We start from the raw sequence: 25732 nt of genomic DNA, 5'->3' as shown, positions 1-25732 counted from the left end.
CTGTCTGGCCATTCCGTTTGTCTCGTTTTGAGAAATGGCCTAATGTCCAAAAAGGGTCTTTACATAACGGCGACAAAAGGAGTGAGGTTCTCCATTGATAATTATTTGGTCCATTTGAGTTTGTGTCCATCTTTCATTATGATAATTGTATGATGCAATTTTTCAGTTTTAAAAATGGGCACATAACATAACCAAAATGGACTCCATAAAAATCAGTAGTCGCTATGTCTTTCTTTGTATGATGTAACAGATCTGTAATCAGCATGAATTCCATTTCTGTTCCTACAAATGGAATGATTAAATGGAAATGTGAGGGCAGCTTAATGATGAATAGTTTTGTTTGTTTATTTTGGTGGGGGGTATGCTATGCATGCTTTTAAAAAAAATATTGTTTGTCATACAGTGAATGAGGTTCCTGGAGTCCAACTGACACTATCACCTAAAGCTGAACCTGCACAACAGTCACCCGAAGATTGGCCGGACTGGAGCGAGTCAGAAGCTTTCACAAGTGACAGTTTTGTCAATATGCAGCAAAAGACAGAAACAATGTGTGATAATCCAGATGCTGAACTCTGGGATGACTTTAGTCTGTCCAACAATTGCCTTAAAACTGAAGCTGTGATCATTTCAAATGAAAAAAATGGAATTTTAGATGTCAAAAGACTTTCCAGTTTACATTCTGTTTCTAGTTTGGATCACATTGCAGCCAGCAGTAATTCCCATACTGACAAGCTATCACCAACAGTATTAACACTGACAAAACCTATACTGGATAAAGCCTCAGAAAAGAAATTTGAATCCTGTAATAGCTTGGGGGATGAATTCACAATAAAGGTCAGGAGCAAAAGCAGAGATCCAGAGTTGGATTGGTTTGCTGACATGGCACCAGAAATAAAAATTTCAACTGCTTTTATTTCCTTCGGATCCCATGAAGAGACGGTAAATGGCATAGAGCTCAATATGGATCCAACTGGCAAACAGTCAGCTACTTTTTCAGCAAAATTTGCTGCTGCTGAGATTGAAGAGGTAAAATAAAGTACATGATATAGCGCAAAATAATTTTTTGCACTTTAAAGATCTAATGTCAAAGATATCCGTCATCCTAGTGACTACATTTATAACTTCTACACTTCCTATCCCAACGCACCAGTTGGGTGGGCTGAAGGAACGCATAATTCTTGGCAACCAGTCAGTAGCTTGAAAGTGATCATGAGATGTAGTTTGTGACTTCGAGTTCTGAGTGGTCCTGGTGTCTACATCGCATTTTCCAGGATAGTTGCTGACTAGTACTTAGAGATCATATCTGACTATAGAGTCAGGATATCTTTTCACATCCATCCCTGTCTTTTTATAGATGGATAAAAATTCAGAAAAATAAAGTAAGTAGAGAAAATTGCAAATAAAATTTTATTATATGAAACAAATTAGTGACCTTTACAAACAAAAAATTGTATCAATACTAAGAACACGTCCTACACAAAAGAAGTCCTCAAACAAATGTGTTGTCCAGACATTAAGAAAATGTATAACCACAGAATGGCCAGGTCTTTAAAAAGGTTAAAAATCTGAAGGTTTTGCGTCTTTCGGACAAAGTGATGTTTGTTTTGTTTTTTTATATTCCATCATTCCAAAACCATAAGTTTATTTTTCAGTCAACATAGCTGTCTGATACCTTGTCTTATGTTGAGCTGGTATTTAATGTTTTCCTTTCCTGTGCAATTTAACACATTTAATAAGATCAGATGACCCCTCTAAATCACAGCAAAGTATTTGTAAGATTAAGCAACTTTGCAATTAATTTCTCATTATAAAATTCTCTCAAGAATCAGGCAAGTAGTAACCTGGGAGGCATGGAAAAAGAGCTCTCCTGGAGATACATGTCACGATGGTATCAGGACTTTGGTCGCTAACCAGGTCCCTAGAACTAGGGGCGCCATAGTCTATCCCTGTCCCCCGGATTACTCCTGAAAGTGCAGACGACGGATTCTCGTTTCTTGCTATGCTCCTATATTTTCTCTGATTTGTCCTCTCCTCCACTGAGGATAGTGGGAAGCTGAAGTATATAACCCAGGGTAGTGGGAAGCAGAAGTGTTTAGGAACACACTAACTAGACAAACAAGTGAAGACGTAAATCAACTTAATCAGGTAGGGGGTCACCCCAACTGATAACCCAAAACTGTTTTGGACTAAATGTCCATGTCCAGACCTACCCAAGGGTAGTCACAGCATAGCACTTTGCCTTCCAGCAATTGACTGGTGATTCCCCTCCTTAATTGGAGACTTTTTTTGCCCTGTCTTTTTTAACGGTTTTTAAATTTTGTTAAATTAATAAAAAATGCATTGTTTTATTCCAATTTTGTTTGGATTTGCTTTCTATCAGCTGGGGTGACCCCCTACCTGATTAAGTTGATTTATTTATTTTGAAGTGCGTAACAATGGGTTTTTTGGATTTATGAGACTGAAACAAGGGAAGACAGCCAGGGATAAATGAAAATATCAACCATACAAAATACACACACCAAACAGAGTGGGACACAGGGAAGTTACCAAATAGGAGAGGATGTGGATGTGCACACAATGGCCATGTCTTAAAAATGGCCACAGAATGGCAACCCTGGCAATCCCTAAGGCCTTTTTCACATGTCCTGATATTTCCGGTACTGGAAAAACTGGTACTGGAGATATCAGTGTCCATGTGTGTAATATGTGTGGCAACCGCGTGCCGCATCAGTACCACATGGATGGGTGCCGGGGAAGAAACGCTACTGTAAAGCACTGTTCCCCTGCGGCATTTGCTGAATGCAGCTCTCATTCTCCCCTGCTCTGCCGGTGATTGGCGCAAGCAGAGGAGAATGAATGAATGAAAAACCCGACGTGGGTTCCCCTTTGTTTTTAAACCAACCTGGCAAAACTCACAGGTGTGGGCTGCTATTTTCAGGCTGGTAAGGGGCCATGGATTTGGCCCCCCCAGCCTAAAAACAGCAGCCCGCACCTGTGAGTTTTGCCGGGTTGGTTCAAAAACAGGGGAAACCCACGTCAAGTTTTTCATTCATTCATTCTCCTCTGCTCTCGCTGATTGCCTGCAGAGCAGGGGAGAATGAGAACCGCTTTCATCACCTGCCGCAGGTGAACAGCACTTTACAGTAGCGCTTCTTCCCCAGTGGCCATCTGTGCACACAGAGGGCATCAATATGTGTTCTATGTGTGCTGGACGGTTTGCCGTCCGTGGTGACTGCAAAAAACAGACATATCAGCGTGTTTTTCCCAGGGACACGCGGTTCGTGGAAACACACTCAACGTGCACAGACCCATTCATTTGAATGGGTCTACGTGAGTACATGTCTCCGGTACGTGTGAAAACTGTCACCACACGGACGTGTGAAAGGGGCCTCAGTGCCAGAGGTGAGCATATATATACCAGAGGGGAGTGGCCAACACTGAACAGCTGAGACAATCCAAGTAGGAAAGCTCCAGTAGCTGCAACTGAACAGATTAACTTTTGCGCTGCTAGCAAGGAAAAACCTGCAGTTTAATACAATGGTGAAGTACTTATAACCAGTGCAGGAGTTCGTGAAACCAAACACTGCGGTCTTATGGCCCCTCTCTCGCGGTATCCCCATGACAATAGAAGTATGAGACAACCCCTTTATATTCTGACAAAAAAAGTAACATTTTCAGAAGAATATATACAGTAATTCCACCGGTGTGGCTAATCCCTCATTAGTCTGTGGAGCAAAGTTTGGTATACAGCCTTTAGATGGCCCACTATAATTATCAGACTCTACTTATCCATACCAGCTTACAGGGTTTACAGGACATGTGGGTTTAAAAAAAAGTCAGACCATGTTACCCCATTCTTTTTTTTTTTCTTTTCCAAGTTTTGTTTACACTTCTGTTTTGTAAAGCTGCCTATAGCTTTCTAAAGTAAGTTTGAAGTTGCTAGCCTTACACCATTGTCGTGCAGTAAAAGCTGCAAATCTGTTTTATTTGTTGAATCCAATATTATTAATTTATAATGCATTGTTGAGATCTAATGGCGAGTCTAAAATAGTGCTATCAGAAAATTACCCATTGATTAAATGAGGTCTGTTTTTTTTTTTTTTGGTTTTTTTTTATATATCAAAATCTGTATTAAAAATAAAAAGTAGAAAATCTTGCAATATTAAAACTGGGGCTTTGCTTTTTTTGGACTCCTGCTTCCTTTTGTTTCAGTAAATATACATGAAAGATATACATCTGTGTACTGTGTTAGCCAGTAGATTTGAAAAATATTAAAATTTGGTTGATACCATCTTTTCAGTTATCCATTAAAAAGTAACAAATTCAAGCTTTTGAGACTACTCAGGTCTTTTCATCAGGCATAGAATAACACAAATTCTTAACAGTCACATATTTTTGTACAACGGGACACAGAAATAGTGCCATAGATGAGAAAAGTGATTTGAAGCAGCACTATCATTATGAGAGGGATAAACAGTTGTGGCTGTCAGTATTGGAATTGTTCATGGATAAGTAGTGTGAAAGTTTTATTGTCCTGTGATTGAAGTCTGGTCTATGATTGTGATGCCCCCAAATCATCTGGGGAGGACATTCCTTAGTTGATGTAGAAAGACATAAATCCATGAGACACATTCATCCCTGTACTATGTGTGTCAAAGGTCATACATTTATACTCCCAGACTCTGAGATTTGAAGTTGCCTTTTAACATTTCATGTCCATGGTGCTGTGATCAGGATGCAAAAGTATTTGGCCACAGGTAGATCTATCCTTTTTTCTTTTGTGTGGAGATGAGAATTCATAATTTTTCTAAGCTTTTGTCCTGTCTGCCCTACATACATACACTCCATTTGACATTTGGTACATATGATTAAGTACACCACATTAGAGCAGACGCTCCCTGTCCTCTCCAACAGCTACAGGAACCTTTCCCTGCAACTAGAAAAAATGTAAAACCTCTCCATTTATAATGATCACAGACAAGATAAAGATCCCCAACTCACATCAGGACTACAAGGTCTCAGGTACTTTCAGCAGCATTTTGTCTAATGTGGCGTACTCAATCATATGTACCAAGTGTTCAATGGGACGACAGGACAAAAGCATAGAACAAGGATGAATTCTCATCGCCATACAATAAAAGAAAAAAGAATGGATCTACCTGTGGCCAAACATTTTTGTATCCCTGATCACAGCACCATGTACATGAAATTACCAGTATTAAAATGTTGCTTCAAATCTCGGAGAGACAGGAGAGTCTGGGAGTATAAACTTATAACAACCATTAACACACTCAGCTGGATTGAATGGGTCGCATGGATTTATGCCTTTCTACATCAACTAAGGAATCTGCTCCTCAGACCTTGTGGGGGCATCACAATCATGGACCAGACTTCAATCACAGGACAGTAAAACTTTAACACTCCTTAACTATGAACTGTTACAATATTTACATCCACAACTGTTTATCCCTGATCCGTAATTATAGTTCTGCTTCACGTCCCTTGTCTTATCTATTGCAATATTTCTGTGCCCCTATTGTGTATAAATATTATTATTATTTATTGTTATAGCGCCATTTATTCCATGGAGCTTTACATGTAAGGAGGGGTATACATAAAAACAAGTACAATAATCTTAATACAAGTCATAACTGGTACAGGAGGAGAGAGGACCCTGCCCGCGAGGGCTCACAATCTACAAGGGATAGGTGATAATACAGTAGGCGAGGGTAGAGCTGGTCGTGCAGCGGTTTGGTCGATCGGTGGTTACTGCAGGTTATAGGCTTGTCGGAAGAGGTGGGTCTTCAGGTTCTTTTTGAAGGTTTCGATGGTAGGTGAGAGTCTGATATGTTGTGGTAGAGATTTCCAGAGTAGGGGTGATGCGCGAGAGAAATCTTGTATGCGATTGTGGGAAGAGGAGATAAGAGGGGAGTAGAGAAGGAGATCTTGTGAGGATCGGAGGTTGCGTGCGGGAAAGTACCGGGAGACGAGGTCACAGATGTATGGAGGAGACAGGTTGTGGATGGCTTTGTATGTCATGGTTAGGGTTTTGTAATGGAGTCTCTGGGCAATTGGGAGCCAGTGAAGGGATTGACAGAGGGGAGAAGCTGGGGAATAGCGGGGGGACAGGTGGATTAGTCGGGCAGCAGAGTTTAGAATAGATTGGAGGGGTGCGAGAGTGTTTGAGGGGAGGCCACAGAGCAGGAGGTTGCAGTAGTCAAGGCGAGAGATGATGAGGGCATGGACTAGGGTTTTCGCAGATTCTTGGGTGAGGAATGAACGGATTTGTGAAATATTTTTGAGTTGAAGTCGGCAGGAAGTGGAAAGGGCTTGGATATGTGGTTTGCAGGAGAGATCAGCGTCAAGGATTACTCCGAGGCAGCGAGCTTGTGGGACTGGGGAGAGTGATTCTTCAGATTTTGTGTGCCTGATGAAGAGACCTGTGTAGTCTCGAAAGCTTGCAATTTGTTACCATCTTTTTAGTTAGCCATTAAAAGGTATCAACCACTGAGGACTCTCAATTCTGAATATTTTTTGTTTCAATAAAGAACACTTGTGGGTAGCTGCCACAATAGTCAGATACTATGTCATGTGTTTTAAGTATCTAATGAGTATGTTCAAAGGTCAGTGGTAAGGGAAGCAGGATCAGCTATGACCTCTCGTGATAATGGATCCTATTTTATCAGCGGAGTATAGAGGTGTTTATCTGTCATTGAAATCTTTTCTCTATTGAAGACTTGAAGTAAGAGTCTAAAAAAGATTACTTTTTTTTTTTTAAATAAAGATCATTATAGAAGAAAAAAAAAGCAAACTTTTTTTAAAAAAAAAACATCTAATTCTGATTAAAACAATATCATTTTCTGATAGATTCTGTTTAAATGCTTAAAATATTATCTAAAGCTTGAGCACTGCCCCCTCTTGTCACTCAGAACATTGAGCAGATGAGAAAACTGATATATATATTTATATTTTTTTTTCTTTTTGCAGACTGAAGTTGAAGGCTGGGGTGAAGAAAATGAGTTTCGTTGGGAGGAAGATGCTAACAGCTGGTGATAGTTTACAGTTGATCACCCTTTATTTATTATGAAGAGACTGCCAGCTGTTTCACTGGTGCCGGTCAATGTGTGTTGATCATGCGTCCAACAATTACGCTAGAGCCTATTTGTTGGCCAATGGCATTAGTTCTAGTGAATGGTTTGGTGTTTATTTCTCTTGGTTTAGAAGTGGATAATTATCTGAACTTATACTACATTTTTTCTACAATGGATGTTTTAAACAATGGAATATATAATTTTACTGAAAATCCTTTTTTTTTTCTCGTATATCTTCTGCTGCTTGTTGTGCATATAAAGGCCTACCTAATTTTTGTTTTTCATCAAGCATGTGCGGTTTTGCATACATTTTAAAAGCCATAGTTTCCTATGCTATTAATGTTTTTATGTAATACTTGAAGGTAGAGCAATCAGAATGATCAATGACTATTATGAAGCACTGTACCTACCACAGAATAGTAAGATAAGTTCTATTTATTATGGTGGATTTCTGAACAAGAAGTGCAGAAGTAGTTATGGCGTCAGGCTACCCACCAGCCCTGATGGGCCGAAGTTTAAGCAGCATTTTTGATACTGAACTTCATGAACTGAATCTGTCATAGAAAATATTGCTGAATAAGTAAATTGAAATGAAGGGAAAAAAATTAACTTTCCTATTTTATTCCTAAATTCACTGTATCATGCGGAAAGATGGATCAGCTCTTTATGTTGTTCATGGCTTAGCTTGGCTCGTGGTCCACTCCTCTTACTAAGGAATTCATACTGCATTTGTGAGAACAGCCATGAGCAGTTTTTGGTTTTCTATTTATAACCCATAGTGCTATTGCTCTGTCAAGTTTTACTCTTTGAACACCAAATATTAAAATAGTGCACCCTATGTGCAAGAGAATGAACTTTTACAGCATTCATTTATTTTTTGTTACCAATAACTCGAGTTGCTCATTTATCCTTGGATTGAAACATTAATTTACGCATAGATTTAACATTTTTCCTAATCACATTGCTTCAGACTAATGCTAAAGAGAAAAATTCTGCTTTGGTGGTATAGTAAATTAAGAGATACGTACGATTTTAAGTGTGCATAGATGATGTTGATGACACAAAGGGTTTGTCCCAAGATATCAATGTTGGGGTAATTGCTTTAGAAATTAAATTTGAGTAATATTTGGAAATACATTGCTTTTTAAAAAATAAAACTAACAATTTCTCCCCTCCAACAGAATGCCATATACAGCACTTTTGTTGTTCTGCTGTCGTCCTTGGTTATGGCTTGTATCGAGTCTGCACACTTCTTAGCCTTTATATTCCTTCTCCCCTGCAGACCTTTTCTCACTGTTTAACCAGAGCATGCACAGAAATCCTTACTCTGGGTGCCTGTTTGTAGTGTTGATACTCTTTCCCATGAGCAGTGAGCCAACATCTGGACATTTAGTATGGTCTCACTGGTGTGGCTTTAAGCTCCCACAGTATATACTGCTCGACTGACTAGCACTAAAAGCAAATATGGTGAGCCTCAGCAGTGAACACAAGCAAATATGCACAAGAGAACAGAACATCAGCACTGCATACTAGCTGTGAGTAGCAAAATGGCTAATAAATCTATCAGGGCACAGGGTTAAAGAGTCAGTGTGGAGCGGTGGACTAAAAAGAATGAATAAAAGGAGTGAAGAAAAAGAATGAACATAATAACTTATAGGTCCAAAGAGATGGAGCGGTATTATAGATTTTCTCTTCACCACGACAGTACCCACTTGAGAGAGGGGATCCGCCCCTAGGAACAGGAAACCCTATGGAGAGATAAGAGGGGCGGCCCCCCCTCGCTCCCGCAGTTGGTTTCCTGTTCCTAGGGAAACCTGTGGAGAAGAAACACGCAAGGATACCTGGGCTATGATGCCGCCTCTGCGGTTGCTGTTAGAACGGCAGGGGCTCCAGCACCAGAAGCAGCGGGGGTCGTCTGTGGCGGTCCCCCCTCAGCTGACAGGACACTGTGAGGCCGGGCTGGACGGAGACACCTTGGCTCACGGGAAGAGTGCGGCAGGGTTGCCGTCGCTGGTCCGGGGCTGCGCAAGAAGAGACCATGAAAGAGCAGGTATGGGGCCTTGAGACGCGCCGCCAAAGCGATGCAGCCAGCGGGCGCAATGTCCCCCAAAGTTCTCTCACCCGGAAGTGGTCTGCAGGCCTTCCGGGGTTCGAGGGGGAGTAGAGTGCACGGCAGTATAGAGCGGTGAAGCCACGCACGCGCACTTGGTACGTGCATACCTGGAGGTGAAACATCACTTCCGAGTGGAGAAAGAAAAAAACAGGAACTTCCCTTTCTGGTGTCCAGCGTTAGGTGGGGCATAAAGCCACCGGCCAGAGCCCTACCGGTGTGCAACATGGCATCCCCCAAAGATACCACTACGCTCCCCTTGGAGGAAATGGCAGTATCAAAGCATGGCAGCCACAGAAGCAGCAGTGGACGCTCTAAGCAAAGTGGTTCCACGCTTAAGAGTGGAAAAAGCAGGAAGTCTGGACACTCCACACCTAAGTCCTCACCTACTCCTCCACAGCCGGTACCATATCGATAAAAAGCTTCACTGGGTGAGTGTTATTATCGCTCCTATTAAGCTGATGTTCCCCTTCCCCCTTTTTTCTATAGACCCCTAGACCAAAATTACTGAGAAGTCCAAACATTTAGAATGCGCCCTGTGTTTACAGCCCCTTCCGGACAACTACCCTAAAAGACTATGCCAGATATGTATCGGACACACTCTCCAGGAGGCATCCAAAATGACAATTATTAGATTAATGATTCGAGAAGAGTTGCAGGCCCTAGGTAGCTCAGGTAGCCTTAAAAGTGCAAGGTCTATCAGAGAGTATGACTCCCCAAGATCACAGCAATCCTCAGGCTGACGAAACTGGCTCAGATTCCTCCTGGGAATATCCCTCCGAGGACGAACAGCAGACATGTTTTCCAACTGATAGTGTCAATAATTTAGTAAAGTCAGTCCGTAAAACTTTGGATATTATGGAAGGAAAAGATCCAAAAACCTCCCAGGATATCAAGTTCGCAGGAATCTTCTGTAAAAAAGGAGAGCATTTCCTGTGATCCCAGCAATTAAAGACATGGTCAAAAGGGAATGGGAGAAACGGGCAGAAAGGCCTACCTTCAACATACCAAAGGCGTTATCGTTTTGAGGGCGATGATTTATCCACATGGATGAAAGCCCCTAAAGTGGACGCGGCAGTTGCCTCCACCTCAAGACGATCCCTATTGCCAGTAGAAGATTCAGGGACCCTACAAGACCCTTTAGACCGCAAGGTGGACGCATTATTTAAAAAGATCCTGGGAGTTGTGTACAGGTGCACTAAAACCAGCTATCTCTGCCACATGTACAGCCAGGTCTATGCTAGTATGGCTAAATGACCTGGAAGATGGAATAAAAGGTGGCCTACAACGGGATAAGTTGATGTCTTCTCTCCCACTAATTAGAGGCGCAACAGCCTACTTAGCAGACGCCTCAGCCGACTCGATACACCTTTTGGCCAAGTCAGCAGGGTTGACTAATGCAGCTTGCTGAGAGTTATGGCTTAAGGGATGGAAGGGGGGCGCACAGACAAAGTCCAAGCTCTGCAACCTGCCATGCCAGGGTGAGTACCTGTTTGGCACAAAGTTGGATGAGATTCTCACCAAGGCAGGTGAAAGGAAAAAAGGATTCCCTAACTCCTATATTCCATCTTATAGGAAGGCCTTCCGAAAACCATCATTCACCAGAAGGAAGGATTATAGGAACCAGGACCGCTGGCGCCAAAGAGACACCAGGCAGAAAGGTGCCTTATTTGGCAAACGCCCCTTCAGGACAGAGGAAAAACCACGTTAATCCCGACCTACCGGTGGGTGGGAGACTGTCTTTTTTTCTCAACAGTGGAGATGGATAACGTCCAACTCATGGGCTGTTGCTCTAGTTACATCAGGCCTAAAATTACAATTCACCCGGATCCCTCTGGACACCTTCCTATTGACTTCTCTGAGCTCCAAATCTCAACAAATAGCCCTGGAGACAGATCAGAAGACTACTATCTAAACGGGTTCTGGTAGAAGTCCCGATAGATCAAAGAGGGAAGGGATTTTACTCCCCTCTGTTTTTAATACCCAAGCTAGATGGGTCTTATAGAACCATAATAAACCTAAGGCGGCTTAATACATACCTAGAGAATCATATATTCAAAATGAAGTCAATACGGTCAACTATAAAATTTCTATTTCTTAGGTGCTTTATGGTGGTCTTGGACCTCAAAGATGCCTATTTTCATCTGCCAATATCCCAAACATCAACAGTACCTCCGAGTGGCGGTTGTATTGGAAGGACGAATTTCTCATCTCCAATACGCAGCGATGCCCTTTGGGCTGTCCGTGGCCCCCAGAGTCTTCACTAAACTGATGTCAGAGGTGATGTCCTATTTGAGGCTTAAAAACACTCTCATAATCCCTTACCTGGATGACCTTCTGGTAGTGGGAAATTCTGAATTACAATGCCAGCAATGTTTAAAGGATAGAATTTCAGTATTACAGGATCTTGGATGTTTAATCAACTGGTAAAAATCCAGACTAAACACGTCAACCTGTCAAACCTTCCTCTGCCTTCTTCTAGACTCCGTAAATCAGAAGTGCCTTCTTCCAGAGACTAAAAAATTAACAATAATAAAGTAGGGATGGCAGTTAATAACCCCACAATGTCCCTTAGACGAGGTATGTCTCTCCTGGGCTCCTTAGTATCATGTATTCTTGCAGTCCATGGGCTCAATTCCATATTAGACAACTCCAAGAAGTCATCATACAGGAGGAAGAGAGATGGCAAGGTCATCTTGAAAACCCGATTAGCCTATCAGCAGAGGTAGTCAAATCCCTAGGTTGGTGGTTAGACATAGACCATCTTTCAGAAGGTAATAAAACCATTAACTATAGTCTTTACAGATGGCAATCCTATGGGTTGAGGGGCACATCTAGGAGAAAACATGGTTCAGGGAAGATGGTCAGTCAGTGAGGCGAGTGACTCATCCAATGTAAGAGAGTTGAAAGCCGTTTATAATGCCATACATAAATTTCTCCCACAGTTACGAGGAACCTATACAAGGGTGTTATCAGACAACGTAACATCAGTGGCATACATATACCATCAAGGAGGTACGAGATCGAGGACTCTCATGTCTATAGCGGACAAAATCCTTACAGTGGCTGAAACACACCTATCCTTGTCTGCCCTACATGTCAGTGGTATAGACAACACGAGGGCAGATTTCCTCAGCCGCCACACCCTGCACCAAGGAGAGTGGATACTCAACCGGCGCGTTTTCAAAATGATAACGCAAATGTGGGACATACCAGAAATAGACCTTTTTTCAAAAAGAATCAACCGGCAAGTAAGTAGGTTCGCTTCTTTACACAAGATGGACAATCCGGATGTCCTCGACTCTCTTCAAACCCCGTGGACCTTCCGTCTGGCATACGCATTTCCCCCAATGATCTTGCCAGAAGTCATCAGGAAGATAAAGGAGGAGAAAGCGAATATGATACTAATAGCCCCATTCTGGCCCAAGAGGCCATGGTTCTCCTGGCTCAGAGCAATGTCAATATCAGACCCATGGATCCTTCCTAGGGATCAACACCTGCTATCTCGGGGGCCATTCTACCACCCTCACGTGAAAGGCTTACAGCTCACAGCCTGGAATTTGAGAGGCGATTACTAAGGCTGAGAGGATTTTCAGAAAATCTAGTCAATACCCTCTTACAAAGCAGGAAAGAAACGACCACCAAAATTTATGCACGGGTATGGGAAAAATTCCTTACCTTCTATTCAGCAGTCCCTTCCACAGAAATACCCATTTCTGCTATTTTAGAATTCCTGCAGAAATGGCGGGAATTAGGCCTTTCAGTTAACACCTTAAAAGTGCAGATTTCAACCATAGGCGCTTTATATAACTACAACGTTGCAGGAAACAAATGGGAAGCTTGCTTCGTAGCGGCATGTCAGAGAACAAACCCAGTGCATATTCCCCAGGTGCCACCCAGGGATCTCAACTTGGTACTAGAGGCCCTTACAAAAGCCCCATTTGAGCCTTTACACTCAGCCCCGATAAAGTATGTGTCCCTTAAAACAGCCCTATTAGTGGCCTTGGTATCGGCCAGAAGAGTAAGCGACATCCAGATCTTATCAATAGATCCCCCTTTCTGTCAATCCTTCAGGATAGGGTAGTTCTGAAAATAGACCCGTAATCAGTGGCGTAGCGTGGGGGGGCGGTCCGCCCCAGGCGGCACATGTGTGGGGGCGGCGCGGCAGCAGCAGCAATTTCTCTCTGTGGCTCGGAGAAGCGCAGAGGCAGTGAGGCACAGTGCAGTGCAGTGGCGGGCAGGGAGCAATCACAGCAGGAGCGGAGCTGCAAGGGTCCGTCCTGCTTCCTGCCCGCTGCCCGCGCTTCCTGTTTGACACAGAGAAGCGCCGCTGAATGACGTCATCATTCAGCAGCCGCTGCTGTGTGAGCGAGGAAGCGCAGGCGATGTTGCGGACAGGTGAGAGGAGAGAGGTGGTGTCTGTGTATGTCTGTGTGTGTATGTATATGTATGTGTGTATGTATGTGTGTGTGTGTGTGTGTGTGTGTGTGTCTGTGTGTGTGTCTTTGTGTGTGTAGGTTAGCCTGGCCCTGGAGGAGATGGGGATATGAGAAGACTATGATGGGGAGAGAAGGCGATAATGCCTGGGGTGATGGGAGAAGGCCATGAGGGGGTAATGGGAGAAGGCCATGATGGGGGCGATGCAGAGAAGGCAATGATGGGGAGAAGACAATGATGGGGTGATGGAGCAAGCAATGATGGGAGTGATGGGGAGAAGGCAGTGATGGGGTGAAGGAGAAGGCAATGATGGGGGTGATGGAGCAGACAATGATGGGAGTGATGGAGCAGGCAATGATGGGGGTGATGGAGCAGACGATGGGAGTCATGGGGAGAAGGCAGTGATGGGGTGATGGAGAAGGCAATGATGGGAGTGATGGGGAGAAGACAATGATGGGGTGATAGAGCAGGCAATGATGGGAGTGATGGAGCAGGCAATGATGGGGGTGATGGAGAAGGCAATGATGGGGTGATGGAGCAGGCAATGATGGGAGTGATGGGGAGAAGACAATGATGGGGTGATGGAGCAGGCAATGATGGGAGTCATGGGGAGAAGGCAGTGATGGGGTGATGGAGAAGGCAATGATGGGAGTGATGGGGAGAAGACAATGATGGTGTGATGGAGCAGGCAATGATGGGAGTCATGGGGAGAAGGCAGTGATGAGGTGATGAAGAAGGCAATGATGGGAGTGATGGGGAGAAGACAATGATGGGGTGATGGAGCAGGCAATGATGGGAGTGATGGGGAGAAGGCAGTGATGGGGTGAAGGAGAAGGCAATGATGGGAGTGATGGAGCAGGCTATGATGGGGTGATGGAGCAGACAATGATGGGAGTCATGGGGAGAAGGCAGGTATGGGGTGATGGAGAAGGCAATGATGGGGTGAAGGAGAAGGCAATGATGGGAGTGATGGAGCAGGCAATGATGGGGGTGATGGAGCAGACAATGATGGGAGTGATGAGGTGATGGAGCAGGCAATGATGGGAGTGATGGGGTGATGGAGAAAACAATGATGGGGTGATGGAGCTGGCAATGATGGGAGTGATGGGGAGAAGACAATGATGGGGTGATGGAGCAGGCAATGATGGGAGTGATGGGGAGAAGGCAGTGATAGGGTGAAGGAGAAGGCAATGATGGGGAGAAGGCAAGGGTGGGGGTGATGGGGAGAAGGCAATTATGGGGGTGATGAGGGCAATGATGGGGTGGTTGGGGGTAAAAATAAATGATGGGGTGGTGGGGGAGAATGCAATGACTGGTGGTGGTGGAAAAGGCAATAAATGGGGGTGGTGGAGGAGGAGGAAATGATGGAGGTGGTGGAATGGGCAATGATGGGAGTGGTGGGGGAGAAAGCAAAGTTAGTGGTGGGGGAGAAGAAAATGATGGAGGTGGTGAAGAGTGCAATGATGGGGTGGGGGAGAGAACAATAATGGGATGCTAGGGGAGGAGGACAATGAGGACAATGTAATCCCTTATTACGTACCATCCTCTCTAGTTATATATGATGCCGTCCCTTATTATATAGCTTCCTCTGCTGTTATGTATAGTGCTGTCTTACATAGTGTATTCTTGTTAATTTTGTTATTTACAGTGCCCTCTTATTACATAGTCCCCTCTTTTTAGATATAAAATGACTGCTGATCGAGGAGCCGGTGACCAAACTACCAGTCCACCAGCTCCTCCATTAGAAAGGAAGCTTTCCCATGCTCCATCAACCATCATTGCATTATACAGCTAACAAGACAGGACGGTATGTAATAAAAAACAGGGCTCTATATAATCCAATATGTAAGGTCTGTCACATTATTAAAAATTATTATTAAAAAAGCCATTAGGTCTTCATCCAGCATCATCAAGCTAATACATACATATATATAGAGAACTGCAAGAAGATGAAAGTCTAGAAATAATAACAGCAGAGTTAGTAGCAGACTAAAAATTAGATCTTTGAGTGTAGTGTGGGCTCTTCGGATGCTTCCAGATTATCAACGACCAAAGGGGCGGCAAATTTTTCGACCGCCCCGGGCGCCACAAACAGTTGCTACGCCACTGCCCGTAATACCTTCCCAAGGTGCCTACTAGGTTCCATAGGTCTCAAGAGATCGTTCTTCCCTCTGTCATGATCCAGGACGGGGTTTCGCTTTGGCCCGTCCTGGTCTGACTGGGGGTTAATTGTTCCGCCTCTCACTGTCAGAGGGCGGCTATTTAATGCTCACTGGACCTAGGTCCGGTGTCAGTTATATTCCTGCCCTCGGCTGAGTTAGTTGACCTTGTGCGTACGTGTGCCTGATATCTTGCTTGCTTGTTTGGTTTTGATCCGGTTCTGTCCCTGTTACGAGTTCTGCCTGTCCCTCTTGTACTGCGCTACCTCTCGTGTATGACTCTCTGCTTGTGACCCGACTTCTCTCTGCTCGTCCCCTTGGTACCTCGTCGCCCTCTTGTGTATGACCTTTGGCTTTGTCTGACCTCCCGTCTGTTTATCCCTCCTGTACCTCGCTGTCCGCACTGTGTATGAACTCCGTTTTGCCTGACTGAGTTTTCTGTCTTCTCTGAAAGCAGGATGCTAAGCCCCGCCCCCTTGCAGTCATGTGACCGTAGGTCCCGTGCCGGCTTGCTAAACTTCATCACTCAGGTCCTGTGCACCTATACTTTCTGGCTGTCGTGATCCCCAGGGGTCCCTGCAGTGCGGGTGAGTCCCTGCTCAGCGAAGGCTGTACGCCGGCGCTGTCAGGATCCTGATACCCTCCTTCTGCAATAACCCCACAAATCAGGAGGAAGAAAGACTTCACACATTAGATGTGAAGAAGGCCATCCTTATGTATTTGGATAGGACTAGACCCTGGAGACAGAGCAGAGCTCTCTTTGTCTCTTTCCAGGGCTGCAAAAAAGTTTCAAGAGTCACGAAAGGCACACTGTCCCGGTGGATCAGGGACGCAATCGCCGCAGCGTACTCTGCAAGAGGGGATGACCCACCGCAGAATGTTAGAGCACATTCCACTCGGGCGATAGCATCATCTTGGGCTGAAAGAGCAGATGTTCCCATCGAGCTTATATGTAAGGCCTCAACCTGGTCTTCACCTTCCACCTTTTACAGTCATTACAGACTGGACCTATCTTCTAATACTGACTTGCGCTTTGGTAGAGCAATTCTTGACATGGTGGCCCCCCCAGGTGATTGTCTCTGGAATTCTCTCAAGTGGATGCTGTCGTGAAGAGAAAAAAATGGATTACTTACCGGTAATACTCTTTTATAGAATCCACAAGAGCACCCCACTCACTTCCCTCCCTAATAAGGGTGACACATAGTTCACTGGTAATGGTGGTTGCTGCATACACCTAGGTTATAAAAGTTAAATAAGTGTACATAGTATTATTTGGATAGCCTACTAATTGTGTGGGCGGTTCCTCTCATTCTCTGTAAGCCAACTGTGGGAGCGAGGGGGGCCACCCCTTTTATCTCTCTATAGGGTTTCCTGTTCCTAGGGGCGGATCCCCTCTCTCAAGTGGGTGCTATCGTGGACTCTATTATTACCGGTAAGTAATCCGGTTTTTCTTATGTATCTTGGATATGAAATGAACATGAATTTTATGTAGACAATTAAGAAATCAACACATATCCCATATAAACAGGTGTATAATATATTCCCTGAGCTTTATAGGTGGTGAATGACCATGAAATATATGGAGATAATAGGAGAATGAACACATATCCCATATGTACAGGTGTATATTACATTCCTTGAGCTTTATAGGTGGGGAATGAACATGAAATATACCGTATTTTTCGCTTTATAAGACGCACCTGATTATAAGACGCACTCCCAAATTTGGTGAAGAAAAAGAGAAAAAAAATTTGTTAAATGGATGTGTGTCTTATAATGCCAGTGTCCGTCTTTCAAATCATATATACTGTATGTCCCTCATCCTGGTATCTATATAACCCCCATCCTGGTACATGGCCCCCTTGTGCTGGCACATAGACCCCCCCCCATCAAACCCTGGATATGTCCCCCCCCCGGTCACTATATGCCCCCCTGCTGATGCTGACACGCACATGGCCCCCCGTCCCTTTATTCCCCCCTGCTGGCATGCACACAGACTTCCCCGTCCCTATATTCCCCCCTGCTGGCATGCACACGGCCCCCCCGTCCCTATATTCCCCCCTGCTGGCATGCACATGCCCCCCCCCCGTCCCTATATTCCACACTGCTGGCATGCACACGGCCCCCCCATCCCTATATTCCCCCTTGCTGGCATGGACACAGCTACCCCGTCCCTATATTCCCCCCTGCTGGCATGCACACGGCCCCCATCCCTATATTCCCCCTGCTGGCATGCACACGGACTCCCATCCCTATATTCCCCCTCCTGGCATGCACAAGGCCCCTCCGTCCCTATATTCCCCCCTGCTGGTATGCACACGGCCCCCCCAGTCTCTATATTCCTGTAGATAATAGGAGAATGAACATATATCTCATATAAACAGGTGTATATTATATTCCCTGTGCTTTATAGGTGGGGAATGAACATGAAATATATGTAGATATCCCATATAAACAGGTATCTACAATATAACTGTGGGAACGTCACTTTGTCTGAAGCTTTTATAGACTGCGCAAGCGCGACGCGCCTGCGCAGTCTGGACCCCACAGAGTGACGCATTCCCCACAGAGTGACGCATCCTCCCAGGAGATCGCGGTATGCGTAAGCACTGAACGCATACCGTGATCTCCGCAACACCTTACCGAACCCGATGTTGCTGTCGCTGGTGGGGTCTTGCGTCTTCAGGTGATGTCTGGACAGGCCGGGTTGTAGCGCCGGACTCGGCGCCTGCGCAGTCCTCACTTTCCGCCGCCATTTTCTTGAAGACACACTGCAGTGTGTCTTCAGCAATATGGCGCCGGACAGCGCGGTATGGGCATGCGCGTACTCCGGCCTCCGTCAGAACAGGACAGCGCTGGACATGGAAGAAAGGTGAGTATAAATGTTTTTTTTTTTATGTGTGAAGTTTAATAGGCGGTGAGGGGGGGATCATTCATATCAGCATTGGGGGGTGAGGGGACCATACATACCACGAAGGGGGGTGAAGGGACCATGCATACCACAAAAGGGGGGTGAAGGGACCATGCATACCACAAAAGGGGGGTGAAGGGACCATGCATACCACAAAAGGGGGTGAGGGGACCATGCATACCACGAAAGGGGGGTGAGGGGACCATGCATACCAGGATAGGGGGGTGAGGGGACAATGCCTGCCTACCAGGATTGGGGGGTGTGGGGGCCATGCCTACCAGGATTGGGGGGTGAGGGGACCATGCCTACCAGGATTGGGGGGTGAGAGGACAATGCATACCAGGATTGGGTGGTGAGGACCATGCATACCAGGAAAGGGGGGTGAGGGGACCATGCATACCAGGATAGGGGGGTGAGGGGACATGCATACCAGGATTGGTGGGTGAGAGGACCAAGCATACCAGGAAAAGGGGGTGAGAGGACCATGCATACCAGGATAGGGGGGTGATAGAACCATGCATACCAGGAAAAGGGGGTGAGAGGACCATAAATACCAGGATAGGGGGTGAGGGGACTATGCATACCATGATAGGGATGTGAGGGGACCATGCATACCAGGATTGGGGGATGAGGGGGTACCATGCATACCACGATAGGGATGAGGGGGTGCCATGCATACCCGGATTGGGGGGTGAGGGAACCATGAATACCAGTATATGGATAAGGTGGTACCATGCATACCAGGATTGGGGGTGAGGGTACCATACATTCCAGGATGGGAGACCATATACCAATAAAAATGCCCACCACCCGGGCGTAGAACGGGTTCATAGCTAGTATATTATTCCCTGTGCTTTATAGGTGGGGAATGAACATGAAATATCTGTAGATAATAGAGGAATGAACACATATCCAAAATAAACAGGTGTGTATTATATTCCCTGTGCTTTATAGGTGGGAATGAACATGAAAAAAATGTAGATAATAGGGGAATGAACACATATCCCATATAAACAGGTATAGATTATATTCCCTGTGCTTTATAGGTGGGGAATGAGCATGAAATATCTTTAGATAATAGAGGAATGAACACATCCCATATAAACAGGTGTATATTATATTCCCTAAGCTTTATAGATGGGGAATGAACATGAAATTTTTGTAGATAATAGGAGAATTAACACATATCCAATATAAACAGGTGTATATTATATTGCCTGAGCTTTTTAGTTGGGGATTGAACATGAAATATATATATAGGAATGAGACATATCCCATATAAAGAGGTGTATATTATATTCTCTGAGTTTTATAGGTGGGGAATGAAGATGAAATACATGTAGATAGGGGCATGAACACATATCCCATATAGACAGGTGTATATTATATTCCCTGAGCTTTATAGGTGGGGAATAAACATGAAATATGTAGATAATAGGAGAATGAATACATTCCATATAAACAGGTGTATATTATATTCACTGAGCTTTATAGTTGGGGAATGAACATGAAATATATGTAAATAGGAGAATGAACACATATCCCATATAAACAGGTGATGGGGGCCAGGATGAAGAACATAAACCAGGATGGGCTGTGCATTATACTATATGGATGACTATGCCCTGTGCATTATACTGCATGCAAGACCATGGGCTGTGCATTATAGTATATGGAAGACTATGGGCTGTGCATTATACTACATGGATTACTATGGGCTGTGCATTATACTGTATGGGGGCGCATTACACTGTATTGAGGATTATGGAAGGTGCATTATATAATTTGAAAGACTATGGGGAGTGCATTATACTATATGGAGGACTATAAGCGGTGCATTATACTATATGGAAGATTATAAGGGGTCCATTATACTATATGGAGTACTATAGGGGGTCCGTTATACTGTATGGAGGACTATGGGGTGTGTGTCATCTGAGAACAATCATGTCGGCAACACGTTTTAAAAAAAAAAAGACAAAAAAAACTGGAGCAAGTTCAGAGAAGAGCTACCAGGATGGTAAGCGGACTGCAAAGTTTGTCCCATGAGGAACGGTTAAAGGTTTTGGGAATGTTTATCTTGCAAAAAAAGAAGGCTAAGAGTTGACATAATAGCTGTCTTCAAATATCTAAAGGGCTGCCACAGTGAAGAGGGATCATAATTTTCATTTGCTCATGGGAACATGATAACCAATGGGGTGAAAGGGAGAAGATACAGATTAGATATTAGAAAACATTTTTTGACAGTGAGGGTGATCAATGAGTGGATCAGGCTGCCACGAAAGATGGCGAATTCTCCTTCAATGGAAGTCTTCAAACAAAGACTATATGGAGGACTATGAGGAATGCATTATATTGTATGGAGGACTATGGAAAGTGCATTATAGTGTATGGAGAACAATGGGGATGCATTATACTATAGGAGGTGCATTATACTTCTACTATGGTGCCCTATTATTTCTATGTACGCATGTGGTGAGTATAATGGTTAACTTTTTACTATACATTAAAGGGAATCTGTCACCTATTTTTAGCCCTATCAGCTGCCAGCACCACTATCATGGGCTTATCTACAGAATTCTGTAATGCTGCAGTCAGTCAAAGAAGAAAGAAACATCCGGCACTGTCCCTGAGAAAGAAATACCCGCAAAGTCACTTATAGCCGCTATCAGTGTGACACCTGTAACCCTTGCTGAATGGGTGCTCTATCCATGTGAAGAAAAAACATGAAATATCATAGTAGAAAAAGACAGAAGGATGGCACTCACCGTTCTCTTGAAATGATTCCCTTTATTTCATATTAATAAAGCATAGGCAATGGCACGGGAGAAATACAAAAAGACGGACGACAGCCGTTTCGTGCCATCCTGCTGTCTTTTTCTACTATGATATTTCTGTAATGCTGTAGATAAGCCCCCTATGTAACCTGAAAGATAAGAAAAGCGAGTTATATTATACTCACCGGCGGGTGGGGGGCGCGGTCCGGTCTGCCGCCTCCCATCTTCTAGAGATGACGTCTTCCTTCTGCCACGCCTCCTGCGCAGGCGTACTTTATCTGCCCTGTTGAGGGCAGAGTAAACTACTGCAATGTGCAGGCGCCAGGAAAGGTCAGAGAGCTCCAGCACCTGTGCACTGCAGTACTTTTCTCTGCCTTCAACAGGGCAGATAAAGTACGCCTGCACCGGAGCTTCGGCAGAAGTAAGAAGGAGGACGGCATCACTAGATGGGGAGGCGCCAGACCAGACAGCGACACCCATCAGACCGGACCCCCGGGTGAGTATAATCTAACGTGTTTTTCTTTCAGGTTACATCGGGGACTTATCTACAGCATTACAGAATGCTGTAGATAAGCCTCTGATGGTGGTGCCGTCAGCTGATAGGGCTAAAAATAGGTGACAGATTCCCTTTAAAGAACAGTGACAGGATGGGGATATATATATACTATGATGGGGACCAAGATTAGGGACATATACCAGGATGGTGGGCATACATATACCATAATGAGGGATATATATATCACGATGGAAGACATATCAGAGGGGGGCCTCGGTCAAAATCTTGCACCGAGGCCAATCAGACTAGTTAAGCCACTGATTCTAGTTGCGCCACATCCAGTTGAAGTTTGCTCTGTCGTCAGCGGGCCCCTCACGTGCCCGGGTCTGGTTGCAACCTCTGAGAACGCAATTGTTACACCCATGCTGGTATTTACCATTTACTAAGGCAGTGGTGTACAACATTTTTTGGTCCCTAATAATAAAAATCTTAGGCCACAATGCCAAACTGAATCAATTCCAAGGGCCCTCCCAAAAAATTTAAACAATACTTACATCAGTACATCACCAGAACCAAGTTTTGAGTATTTGAGGAGGTTCTGGAGGGATTCTGCTCATTTTTTGCTCCAAAAAATAATTGTGAATACTAACTTACACTGAGTTTTTTGAGCAGAAACTGAGCACAATCTGCTCAAATCCTCCAAATAATCTAAAAACTCTAAATTTTGAGTATTTTAACATAACCATGTTGCAAATTTTGGATTGCTACATATATGCAAGATCAGAACCACCGTCCAGCACATAAATGCCATGGCATAACAACCATTAGTACATGAATAAATCACCAAGCTTAGTACAGCGTTCAATAGCAATGCCAGGTCAGCCCCATGTACAATTGTATCACATGAACCTACAATTCCCAGTATGTCTTTAACAATCGTTGCGAAGTACTGGGAGTTGTTATCAGCCATCATCAGACTGCGGACCATACAGGAACCACATTACTGATGAGATGCAGTCAGATGAGACGCAGTCAAATAAACATTTTCAAAGAGGTACCTTATAGGTGATATCTTCTCTAATTGAAGTCGCTCCCATCATTTTTCATCTCCTTAGCGCAGACTCCGCAAACTGCCCTCTTCTCTGTCTTCAGCAGTGATTCTCAACAGTGATATCTCCCATGTTGAGCGCCTGAGTAAATAATTGTCTGTGTTTCCTGCATAAAATACCCCCTGAAACTGCTCTTTTCCAAAATATCCTCCCTACATTACCCCCTCTAAAAAATATCCCCCGCCCACTGCCACTCTGCAAAATATCCCCCCCGCACTGCCCTTCGGCAAAATATCCCCCCTGCATTGCCCCTCTGCAAAACATTTTGCTGCACTGCGCCTCTGCAAAATAGCCCCCCACACTGCCTTTTCAAAACATCCCTCTCCACTCTGCTCCTCTACAAAATATCCATGCACACTGCCCCTCTGCAAATTATCCCCCCTCCCCATTGACCCTTTGAAAAATATCCTACCCACATACCCAAAGGTTAGATTTCAGAAAGGCAGATTTTAAGGGATTCAGAAAGAGAATTGGATCCAATGGCTGGATATCCTTAAAGACAAAAATGTCCAGGAAGGATGGGAAATCTTGAAAAATGAAATTCTCAAAGCACAATTGTTAACAATTCCGAAAAGAGGGAAGAATAGGAAGCATTTAAGGAAACCAGGATGGATGAACACAGAACTGAAGCACATGCTAAAAAGGAAGAAAAAAATGTTTGTAAAATTGAAAGAGGTAGGCATATCTAAAGAAGAATATAATGCTGGCTGCAGAACCTGCAGGGCACAAATCAGATTAGTAAAGCTGAAAATGAATTGAGGCTTTCAAGAGATGTCAAAAGCAATAATAAAGGATTTTGGGGATATGTCAAAAGTAAAAGAAAAGTCAAAGATGCTATAGGATTTTTACAGGATGAAAATGATGAAATGGTAAGACAGGATGTTGAGAAGGCCGAACTTTTAAATTCCTATTTTGCATCTGTTTTCTCTCAGAAAGGAAATGTAACCAACTGTTCTTCACTATCCTATTAAGGGAATAGAAGAATGCAGGATATCTATAAACAGAAAGATAGCGAGGAAACACTTAGCTAACTTAAATGAATTCAAGTCTCCAGGTCCAGATGAATTACACCCCAGAGTACTGAAGGAGATAGCAAAAGAAATTTTTGAACCCCTCTCCATAATCTTTGAAAATTCTTGGAGAACAGGAGAAGTCCCAGAAGACTGGAGAAGAGCAAATGTTGTTCCTGTCTTCAAAAAGGGGAAAAAGGTGGACCCAGGCAACTATAGGCCGGTGAGTCTGACTTCTATACCAGGAAAGATCTTTGAACAAATTATTAAACAACATGTATGTCAATACCTGGATAAGAATGAAGTGATTAAACAGTTAGCATGAGTTTGTAACTAATAAGTCATGTCAGACTAACTTAATTTCCTTCTATGACGGAATCACTGATTGGGTGGATCAAGGAAATGCTGTAGATATAGTATATCTTCAGCAAAGCATTTGACAAAGTATCTCATACAATCCTTATTGAAAAAATGACTAAGTATGGAATGGACAAGGCAACTGTTAGGTGGATTCATAACTGGCTTAGTGATCGGACCCAAAGAGTGGTCGTAAATGGCTGCACATCCAGTTGGAAGAATGTCTCAAGTGGGGTACCACAGGGCTCTGTCCTGGGCCCTGTATTGTTCAACATCTTTATCAATGATGTAGATGAAGGAATTGAGGGTAAACTGATTAAATTTGCTGATGACACAAAGTTAGGTGGGATAGCTAATACTAGAAAAGAGAGAGAGGATTCAAAGTGATATAAATAAACTGGAGAAGTGGGCAGCAACTAACAGAATAGTTTTTAACAGGGAAAAATGCAAAGTACTACATCTGGGCAATAAAAATGAAAAAAGCATATACAGAATGGGAGGAATAGGGCTAAGCAACAGCACATGTGAAAAAGACTTGGGTATACTAATAGATCACAGACTGAATATGAGTCAACAGTGTGATGCAGCAGCAAAAAAGACAAATGCAATTCTAGGATGTATTAACAGAAGCATACAGTCTAGATCACGTGAAGTCATTATTTCCCTCTACTCCTCTTTGGTCAGACCTCATCTGGAATATTGTGTCCAGTTTTGGGCACCACATTTTAAAAAAGACATCAACAAACTGGAGCAAGTTCAGAAAAGAGCGACCAGAATGGTGACCGGTCTACAAACCCTGTCTTATGAGGAAAGGTTGCAGGATTTGGGAATGTTTAGTTTGCAAAAGAGAAGACTGAGAGGAGACTTAATAGCTGTCTACAAATATCTAAAGGGCTGTCACATTGTAGAAGGATCAACTTTATTCTCATTTGCACAAGGAAAGACTAGAAGCAATGGGATGAAACTGAATGGGAGGAGACACAGATTAGATATTAGAAAAAACTTTTTGACAGAGTGATCAATGAGTGGAACAAGCTGCCACGAGAAGTGGTGAGTTCTCCTTCAATGGAAGTCTTCAAACAGAGGCTGGACAGACATCTGACTGGGATAATTTAGCGAATCCTGCTTTGAGCAGGGGGTTGGACCAGATGGCCCAGGAGGTCCCTTCCAACTCTACGATTCTATGATTCTACTGCGCATCTGTAAAATATCCCCAGCTCATCGTCACTCTGAATAAAGTATCCACATACAACCACCTCTCACAAAACTATGCCC

At 43.9% G+C, this 25732-nt stretch overlaps 1 protein-coding gene across 3 annotated transcripts in view; it reads left to right on the top strand.

The window, feature by feature from the left end:
- SCYL3 (SCY1 like pseudokinase 3) overlaps window positions 1-7945 on the top strand; it is a 268034-nt gene extending 260089 nt beyond the window's left edge. For all 3 annotated transcript variants that reach the window (XM_073558008.1, XM_073558007.1, XM_073558006.1), the window contains 2 exons: window positions 404-1026; window positions 6988-7945. In XM_073558008.1, the coding sequence (XP_073414109.1) occupies window positions 404-1026; window positions 6988-7053 (689 nt within the window). In that variant the 3' untranslated portion in view covers window positions 7054-7945. The remainder of the gene's footprint in view (window positions 1-403; window positions 1027-6987) is intronic.
- The last annotated feature ends 17787 nt before the right edge of the window (window positions 7946-25732 follow it).

The sequence above is a fragment of the Dendrobates tinctorius genome, unplaced genomic scaffold, assembly GCF_039654945.1.
Source record: "Dendrobates tinctorius isolate UK_male_01 unplaced genomic scaffold, ASM3965494v1 ptg000012l, whole genome shotgun sequence".
NCBI lineage: Eukaryota > Metazoa > Chordata > Amphibia > Anura > Dendrobatidae > Dendrobates > Dendrobates tinctorius.
This window is presented reverse-complemented; position numbering and strand designations above follow the sequence as displayed.